General features: G+C 39.1%; 1 protein-coding gene across 1 annotated transcript; it reads right to left on the bottom strand.

Moving 5' to 3' along the window:
* Positions 1–6,475: 6,475 nt before the first annotated feature.
* LOC124358567 lies at positions 6,476–7,324 on the bottom strand. The gene has a single exon (XM_046810870.1). It carries the CDS (start codon positions 7,322–7,324, stop codon positions 6,476–6,478), a length of 849 nt encoding a protein of 282 aa, XP_046666826.1.
* Positions 7,325–10,416: the final 3,092 nt, after the last annotated feature.

Genomic DNA, 10,416 nt, shown 5'->3' with positions numbered 1-10,416 from the left:
TACTTGCTTTCATTCCTATTTATATTTTTTCTTATAGAATGTAATCTATGTTTGCCTAATTGACACCACCAAATACGAGTAGGTGCCAATTTTCTCTTGAGGGCGATGATAACCGCTGCGTTTTTCGCCCCTTATAAAAAAAAAAAAAAAAAAAAAAAAAAAAAAAAAAAAAAAAAAAAAAAAAAAAAAACAGTTACCCCTACTTTCAGAGATAAGGTGCAACAAAATACGAAACCCGCCTTATCTTTGGAAGAGAGGAAAAAACTCGCCGACAAACTAAAAAAGAACATACAAGCAAAATCAGAACATAGATCTAAATTCTTAGTGAAAAAGACTAATCCATCCTCGTCCAGATCCTCCCAATTATCACTTGATGATGATATGGTTGAGGACCCTTTGGAGATACAGACAGAGTTCCAAACTGTTCAAGGTAACTTCCGTCCTGTATCTAAACAAAGAAAAAAAATTACGATGAACTAGCACAAAATAAAATATATAATATAATATAAAATGCTGTTACAATGGAATATTAATGGTTTGAGAAGCCACTTTGAAGACTTCAAATTACTTCTAAAGACAAAAAAACCTAAAGTTATTTGCCTACAAGAGACAAAATTGTCTCCTCATACTCGTTTCAAACAAAATGGTTATGACATCTTTCGCCTAGATCATCACCAACAAATTGCCTGTGGAGGTGTGGCTATTCTAGCAGAATCTTCTGTTAATGCTAGAGCCTTGAACATTGTCACAAACCTCCAGGCAGTAGCAGTATCAATCGATGTTCCGTTTAAATTAACCATCTGCTCCATATATGGTCGGCAATCGACCTGTCAGTCTGCAGTCCGGTCGTGGCAACTCGAGTGCATTGGTCCGTACTTCCCGACCTGTCAGGGAGTGACCATGCGCCCATTGCCGTGGCTTTTGAATCCTTTCCGTCTTTGACAGGCAAGTGTCCCAGGTGGAAAATTAAGAGGGCTGACTGGAACGAGTACAAAAAGAACATAGTTTCTCAAACTACTAATATCGAATTAAACGACATAAATACAGCCACTGAATTATTTACATCTAATATTATAACATCCGCAGAGCGAAGCATTCCAAAATCCTCGGGTTCACCAAACAAACGCCAGGTTTCTTGGTGGTCTGAAGAATGTTCGGCGGCTCTAAAGGAACGTCGAAAATGTTTAAGACAATTCAACAGATCACCGAGTGAAGAAAATTTAAGTAGGTACAGAAGAGCACGGGCAAAAGCAAGACAGGTTTTTAGACAAAGACGGCGGCAGTCCTGGCTGGACTACACAGATCAAATAAAACGTACTACTCCTGCATCTGATGTTTGGAGGAAGCTTCGATCTGTTTGCTGTAAGACCTCCCCACCTGCTCTTATTGCTCTGAAAAATGGTACCGATGTGGTAACTGATCCCTTGACAGTTTCTAATTTACTCGGCTCACATTTTGCGGAAATTTCAAAAACGTCATCTTACAATAGGGAGTTTCAAAATTTCAAAACAAATACAGAAAGACATGCTCTAAATTTATATATTAATAACAACTCTCCTTTAAACCTTCCCTTTACCATTGATGAACTCGATTCATCACTAAAGGCGACATCAAATTCTGCTCCAGGTCCCGATAACATACATTATGCCATGTTGCGGAACCTGACGGAGGATGGAAAACAAGATCTTCTAAAATTATATAATATAATATATTTAGAACACACATTCCCTAATTCTTGGCGTCGCTCACACATTATCGCTCTCCAAAAACCGGGCCAAGATAGAACTTCTCCAGGAAGCTATAGACCAATTTCGCTTACTAGCAGTCTCTGCAAAGTACTGGAAAGGATGGTCAACAGACGTCTTGTTTGGTTTCTGGAGAAAAATAATCTTCTTTCACCTTCCCAGTGCGGATTCCGACAAGGCCGGTCTACAAGTGACCATCTACTTGCCTTGGAATCGGCAATCCTGAATTCCTTTATTGAAAGAAAACAGTTGATCGCGGTATTCTTCGACATTTCCAAGGCTTATGGCAAAGCTTGGAGAAGGGGGATATTAAATGCTTTAATATCTTGGGGTGTAGGGGGCCACATGGTTTCTTTCATACAGGGCTTCTTGTCGGAAAGAACCATACAGGTCAAACTTGGGACAACCATTTCCGATTCATTCACGCTGGAAAATGGTATTCCACAAGGTAGCGTTCTAAGCTGTACCCTTTTTGCCATTGCAATCAATAACATCTCATCCTGCGTTACCCCTCCTGTGCGCTGTTCTTTGTTTGTAGATGATTTCTCTATTTACATCTCTACAAAGAGGCTAGCGGTGGGGGAGAGAGCTTTACAGCTTACCATCAACAGGCTTGAGCAGTGGTGCGGAGTTACGGGGTTTTCTTTTTCGCCACCTAAAACAAAAGCCATCGTTTTCTCCAGAATGCGTACCGTTGAGCAGCCAACGCTCTCTTTGCTGGGTCAGAGAATCTCTACTTGTGACAATATCAGATTCCTGGGTCTTACATTTGATACCCGGCTAACTTGGGTGCCTCACCTGAAAGACCTAAAAGATCGATGCGTGAAGCGCTTGAACATACTGAGAGCTTTAAGCGGAACAAAATGGGGGGCTGACAGGACATGCATGCTCAGGTTCTACAAAGCCACCATCCGTTCCTGTCTAGATTATGGATGTCAAGCATATGGGTCCGCAAGACCCAGTGCTCTCAAAATGCTTGACCCAGTCCATAATTCTGCTTTAAGACTGGCCACTGGAGCTTTTCGATCTTCTCCTATTAACAGTCTTCTCGCAGAAACGGGAGAACCCCCTCTTTCGCATAGACGACAACAACTGTCCCTAAACTATGTTCACGCTCTTTCAGGGAAGCCAGAAAACCCTGCGTTTGAACCGGTCCTGCGAAATCCACCCTATAATTCTTTCCTAGCGAGACCAAATCTTCCTTCACCCTTAGGTGTTAGGGCCAAATCCTACGCTTATGAAATAGGCCTAAACGATTACCAGTTTAAAATCGTTCATCAATGTGATATCCCACCTTGGAGCGTCTCAATGCCAAAAATTATTTTAAATCTCTCTAGGTTTAAAAAAGTCTCCACTCCAGAAACAGTCTACCAACAAGAATTCCGTCAAATACTAGGCAGCCTCGCACCTTGCGATGTTGTCTATACTGACGGGTCAAAGGAACGTTGTAGAACTGGATGTGCTTTCGTCACTGGGGTAAGACGATACGGATTTCGTCTCCCCAACGACTCTTCCATTTTCACGGCCGAATTAACAGCCATCCAAAAGGCCCTAAATATAACGTTTCCTATGACTAAAAAATTGGTTATCTGCAGCGACTCCCTTAGTGGTATACACGCCATCAGCGACATGTTTTCAAAACACATCATCATCCGCGAAATATGGCACTCTTTGTCTTCCCTTCAGTCCGAAGGTGTTGCTGTCTTGCTTGTCTGGGTACCTGGACACATTGGAGTATCCGGAAACGAGCTGGCAGATAGAGGAGCTAAGGAAGCATTACAACTCCAGCCTTACACCGCACGGATGATTTCTTCCGACATTACTCCGGTAGTGAAGGGCAAACTGAAAGCCAAATGGAATAGCGATTGGCGGGCAGTCGTCAACAACAAGTTACGGCTTATTAAAGACTGCGTTGGACTCTGGGAAACAGCGAACCGCCTGAGTCGTCGTGAGGAAGTTGTGTTATGTCGCCTGCGGCTAGGCCACACGCTTCTCACACATGGCTTCCTCATGAGTAGAGATGATCCTCCGGTCTGCGACACATGTGACACTGTCATTACTGTCAAACATGTGCTTGTTGACTGCCCTCGCTACTCGGTACATAGGCGCAACTCGAATCTGCCGGCTTCGTTGAACGGTATTCTTTGTGATGACGAGACGGCAACTCAAAGATTGCTGTGTTTTCTGAATGCAACGTCGCTGATGAATAAAATATAATTTAATGTTAAACTTATTTATTCAGATTATCTATTGTTGTTAATATTTATAAATTTTATTATTAAATTTTATGTATCATTATCTTGACAGCTGCCAAATTAGCCCCTTTACAGCTAACTTGGTGGCAGTAAATTGTGTTAAGTTTTTACAGTTTATTTAATTACTTTTATGTACCTTGTCCTTATTAATGTTTTATTTATCTTTTAGTCCTTATATAGGTTAAGACCTCTCTACAGTCTTTCCCTTGTTATATTTGTTGTTATCTAGTTTTAAGTATAAATTATTTACTCACCTACTTGTCCTAATTCCTATTTTTGTTATATACAATGTAATCTTTATGTACCTAATTGACACTACCAAATACGAGTAGGTGTCAATTCTTTCTTGAGGGCAATGATAACCTCAGCGTTTTTTGCCCCTTATTAAAAAAAAAAAAAAAAAAAAAAATGTTAGTTTTAGCTTAATGAAAAATGTAATTGTAACAACAGTTTACTTGTGATTATCATTGCTTATAAAGTTACAATTTAATTATTATTTGCAAAAATTTGGGCCTGTACTGGTGGGAGAGTGGACGTGAGGTTTAAACCAAGGCAGGAGAAATAAAAAATGTTGTTAAAACTTTTGGCACTAGTTGATTAAACCAGTTTTCTCTCTTTTTTTGTATTTATCATTAAAAACCTCATTTTTAGAATAATTTAACTTGAAAGGGTGAAGTTTGGTTTAAAAAACCACACCTACTACCTTGGTAAACGTCGCTCTCTGGGCCAGGATATTGCAAGCTGTGGAGCGAATAAAAATCCACACCTACTACCTCGGTAGATGAATTGGAAATGGTAAACGTCGCTCTCCGGGCCAGGATATTGTAAGCTGTGGAGCGAATAAAAATCCACACCTACTACCTCTGTAGATGAATTGGAAATGGTAAACGTCGCTCTCCGGGCCAGGATATTGTAAGCTGTGGAGCGAATAAAAATCCACACCTACTACCTCTGTAGATGAATTGGAAATGGTAAACGTTGCTCTCCGGGCCAGGATATTGTAAGCTGTGGAGCGAATAAAAATCCACACCTACTACCTCGGTAGATGAATTGGAAATGGTAAACGTCGCTCTCCGGGCCAGGATATTGTAAGCTGTGGAGCGAATAAAAATCCACACCTACTACCTCGGTAGATGAATTGGAAATGGTAAACGTCGCTCTCGCATGCATTTTAAGTAGACAGTACCACCTTTGGCTCTGCCAAGTTAATTAAATGTGAGTTTACACCTTCGGATAGATATCATTTTCACAATGGTAACACTGTAGACTAAAAATAACATTAAACCTAATTCCAAAATTTTACCGTTAAGTGAAGCTTTTAGCGAATATTGGCTCGTGATTGGAGAACTAATTCAAGCACCTGGAGCAGTCCCTGACACTGACAATGCTATAGAGACGGACCTCTGACAGTGTTGAGACCGAAATATTGACGGACGATTTTCAGAAAATAAGTTGTTACTCTCCCTTTAACGTAAACTGATGTAAAAATAAAGGTTTCATTTTGTAAATAAATAAAAACTATTTTGTTACATAGCATAATTTATAATTTGATCAAAATTAAAATAATTAAATCAAAATATAATATTTTAGAGTTTTGTTTATTCTAACGTGAATAATTATTAAACCTTCTTGATATTAACTAGCTACATTAGGACTGTAAACAGAAATGAATATGTTGAGCGTATTATCTAATCCGTTATAGTCTGTTTAAAACTGCTTTAGTATTGGGACGGTCGGGCAGTGGGGATGGTGGGACTGACAGTGTTGCCAAATTGTTGCCGCCGAGAACGAAACCTACCACGCCACTTATAAACAGTAAACAGCTGATTTGTCCCTCGCCACTCATGAATGGTTTACGCTCATTCTTCGCATAAGAAAATGAATGGGAAATTTATTAAAACATATAATGATCGTCACATTATTTGTTGGTATTCATTTTGCTCATATAGGCCTATGCTAAATATGAGAAATTGTATGTACAGCTGTCTTGTCTTCTGCATTTAGATACGCAAAATATAAACAATACAAAAGTTGGTGAAAATTGAGACAAAAATTAATTATTCTTGAGAAACACTGTTTTAGCCTAATACTGAAAATTGTCTTACAAATGTACAAAACTTAACATAGGCATTACAGGTTTTATTTGGCCGTACATCACTGATAAAAACTATTTAAACCAATTACATGAATGAAAATGGGTTTATAACTATAACTTTAATCTTAATACTTTAAACTTAAAATCTTGGCCTCCGTAATTTAGTAAAAATCCCAGTTTAAAAAACTGTTGGAATTCTATAAGAAAATAGTTTTATGGAAATGAATTAATATTTTCAATCAATTTAAATAGTAGTGGAAGTATAATAATATAGGTGAAAACAAAAACGCACTTTTTGTTAAATATAGATGTACTTGTGTACTTTATTGGATACCAACATACCACTACATCACACTTATTACAAACGGTAATCTTAAATTTCAATATTCTGAAAAGTTCAATACATTTTCTTCAATAGGAGAAAGCGGAAAAACTCCGCTTAACGATATGTCCATATCACCTTCTTCCAATAACTCAAACTCCTGGGTGATGTCGTCTACGAAGCAGGCTCCGTCATTGATGTCTGACTCCTCGTCGCTGTCCTCGTCGTCTTCATCGGCTTCGGTGATAGAGATTATCATCTGTTCTACATCCTGCTCGATGATGCCTTCTTTGTTCCATGATTCATCAATGACTTTCTTAGTGTGCTCCACGACTTTCTTCCATTCAGCAGAGGTAACATTTTCGATTCCCTCCATAGTTAACCTTTTTGTTTCTGTAAAGGTGAACAATTTATTGTTCCTCGCGACGTACCCCTTAACCTGAGCCCAGATTAATTCAATGCTATTGAAATGACAGTGGTAGGGTGGCAGTCGAACAACCTTGTGGCCAGCTTTTCGAGCTAAATCATCAATTATGTAAGTGGGATTTGGGGGTTTATTTTGAATTATTAGCTCTAAAAGCTCCGCCTTTGTCTTCTCTTCTTCGAACGTAATGTGATGTCGCTGAAGCCATTCCTGCATCTCAGCCTTTTTTGATGATTTATTCGGAACTTTATCCAATAGTTGCGAGTGGTAGGACGCATTGTCCATTACAATTGTAGATGGAGTACTGAGTTGTGGAAGCAGCGTGTCCTTGAACCAGGCTTGAAAAGTGACACCGTCCATTTCTTCGTGGTAGTCTCCAGTACCCCCAGATTTAAATAGTAAGCAACATCCCGGGATAAATCCATTGCAACTCCCGGCATGGAGGAGGATCAGCCTTTCTCCCTTGCCTATAGGTGCAGCCATCGTTCCCGTTGTGGAACCATCAGACCAGCCTTTTGTTGGGCAGTGGCCCGCATTTACCCATGTCTCATCAATCCATACAATACTTTCAAAATTTTCTTTCTTGATTTTTCGAAGGAACTGGCAACGCTTAGCTACAATGTCATTTCTCTCCAGTAAGATTCTTCTTTTATTGATTTTTTCATATTTAAAACCAATTTCACCGAGAAGCGTTCGTAATGAAGATCTGCTGCCACAAAATAAGTCTGCATCCCTCAGAGAGATATGTAGCTTGTTTAAAGTAGGGTGTTCTTTTCTGGCATAGTAATTATAAATATGCCGTCGGATTGCATCTTGTTGGAAAGTATCAATTCTGGTCACTCTCCTAGCAATATTTCTTTTTTTATTAGGAGTCCCTAATTTTACACATACTCCTTCGCTGATTTTACTTGCTTTTTCCTTGCAAATATTGACTACAGTGTTTTTGTTTATGCACAGTGCAGCTGCGGCTCTATCCACTGCTTTATTAAGAGGCAGTAAGGGGCCCTTGTTTTCTTTTTCAGAAATAAAGTACTGTCTTACATTAAAGACTAACTCACGAGCTTGGCTTCTTAAAGGAGCTCCTTGTCCAACTTTCTTGTAGGGAGTACTGCGTTTTTCATGTATTCTAGGACGCCCTCTCTTCTTCCGGGGTTCTTCTTGCACATCCATCAAAAACTTTACAGTAAATAAATAATAAAAGATGAAATTCTGCTTATAAGTTCTAAAAATAATTCACTAAACTTTACTTAATAAAGCTAAACATCACTGAATTGGTTGCTAAAAATTGAAGTTTTTTATTAACTTAATTGCACAGTTTAGTAAATAAATAACTCAACCACTCTTAAAGTTTAAACGGACACAGGAGCTTGTAGGCTGTTGTTGACGGCGCGGCTATTCAAGAGACACTGAACAGCCCTTGTAAACTTTCACTAAATTTGGCAACACCGCGGCAGACTACCCCCGGTCATTGGCCTAGCCAATTCGCAGGTAGCCTACGTCAAACGCCTCCCAGTACTGAAGCAGTTTAAATCAGACTATAAACAGTACTTGATCATTTCTGGAGACTTCCTATGTTATTTATATTTTTCTTATAACAAATACTTGACCGCCGCCATCTTGGATCTATTCACTCATACAGACTTACTTGACGGCCTCCTCTGGCAAAGTATCTATATACGGTCGTTATGTATAGCTTTTAACACCTCCAGACACACCCAAGTATGGGCCACATATGGGCTGATCGTCATAGTCTTGAATACGTTTAGTGTTGTTCATCAGATTCTCTGGACCCAAATACTGGCCGAGTTCTCGTAACGGCTAACCTGTCACCTCACGAGTCAAAATAGATTTTGCTGTCACCGATCTTCATGTAACGTGTCCGGTGTGTATTGTCCGAATCCAGATGAATGATACCACACTCGGTGCGGTCTGCGGTTTGACGGGCAACACCTCTCACATAAAAACATCGCGGAAATTAGAAATGTTCAGTCTACGAACCCTTATGTTCATATCACTCGCTGACATCGGTTTAGTTATGTTTCTTTAACAACGAATCGAGTTTTCCGTTTATACGTTTGCGGCGCCGTTCCCACTGGGATCTTTTTGAATGATGGAATCGAGTTCATCGTCAATCAGGTTATGTAATCACGGGACAAGTTGCAGGGGGACAAAATATTTTGCATACATGAGCATTCAAAACGATCTTTCTGTAGTTTTTTAATTACGGAGTTGTGATTTTTGTTAGTTTGAATATCGACCATATTAAAACTAAATGGTGAACCTTGGTAGTGCACGTAATTTGGAGAGATATTTATAAGATCAATTCATCTACTAAGTTTTAACATGTCTGAGTCAACGCTGGTACTTTTGTGTTCTTCGTGTCATGTCGGTGAACGTATCTGGTCATATTTGCACAGTGCTACTTTGATGACAATTGCATTTTGGCTGGTTTTGATTAATTTCAATAAGTTAAGCCAATAGAAAGGTTTTTGCAACGTCTATGCATTCATTTAACGTTTTTGTTTTTCCTTTTTCGTTGTCGTATCAATTTCAAATTTACTTAGGGTACAAATTACGAGTTTTAATGAAACTATATTGATTTTTAATACTTTTTTCAATTACATACTCACAAAGAGAACAGGTCTTACGGTTGAATCTTTGTGGTTCATTTTTGTAACGCCTTTCGTTAAATTCTTTATTCAAATCAAACAAACTAGCTTGTTTTTAATTGTATTATATTTTAAGTGTATTATAAAAATACTACTTTAAACTGTTATAATTTTCATCGATTTTTTGTGACACAAAAATGTCGTAATTACCCTCTTCTTCGTAAAATAACGTTCATCAAATACTTACATTCTCTCCATCCTCTTTAACCCAAATTTGTACATTATCATCAGGTTTATTTAAAACTGCGATCCTTAAAATGTACATGTTAATGTTCAATATAAAGAGTTCTTTTTACAATATAACATTTATAAAAGCACTTAGAGCATGATGAAGTGGAATGCCGAGTGTAAAGACAGACAAGACTCTTAGTAAGAGCCTCACGCACATCGCACTGGGTAACGAGACGGACTTGAGTGAATTGATATAGAGTTAACCATTCGGGACACGTTCTCTAGAAGTTTGATCAGGTGGAGCAGCTAAGGCACATGTTCTCTGGAGAAGTTGCGCCCACCTCTATCTTGCCGCATTATGCTCCTGTAATAAATAACCGGGATGGAGATGTGTAAAGACAGACAAGACTGTTAGTAAGAGCCTCACCCACATCGCACTGGGTAACGAGACGGGCTTGAGTGAATTGATATAGAGTTAACCATTCGGGACACGTTCCCTAGAAGTTTCATCAGGTGGAGCAGCTAAGGCACATGTTCTCTGGAGAAGTTGCGCCCACCTTTATCTTGCCGCATTATGCTCCTGTAATAAATAACCGGGGTGGAGATGTGTAGAGACAGACACAAGACTCTCTCAGTCAGAGACAGAACACAATCTTGTGAAAGGCATTTTATAGAGCCGGTTGCATCCATGGCTCTGGCTCCTGTGTATGATGGAGAGGTAGCACTCGTCATGCT

This window comes from Homalodisca vitripennis, chromosome 3, assembly GCF_021130785.1.
Source record: "Homalodisca vitripennis isolate AUS2020 chromosome 3, UT_GWSS_2.1, whole genome shotgun sequence".
Taxonomy (NCBI): domain Eukaryota; kingdom Metazoa; phylum Arthropoda; class Insecta; order Hemiptera; family Cicadellidae; genus Homalodisca; species Homalodisca vitripennis.
This window is presented reverse-complemented; position numbering and strand designations above follow the sequence as displayed.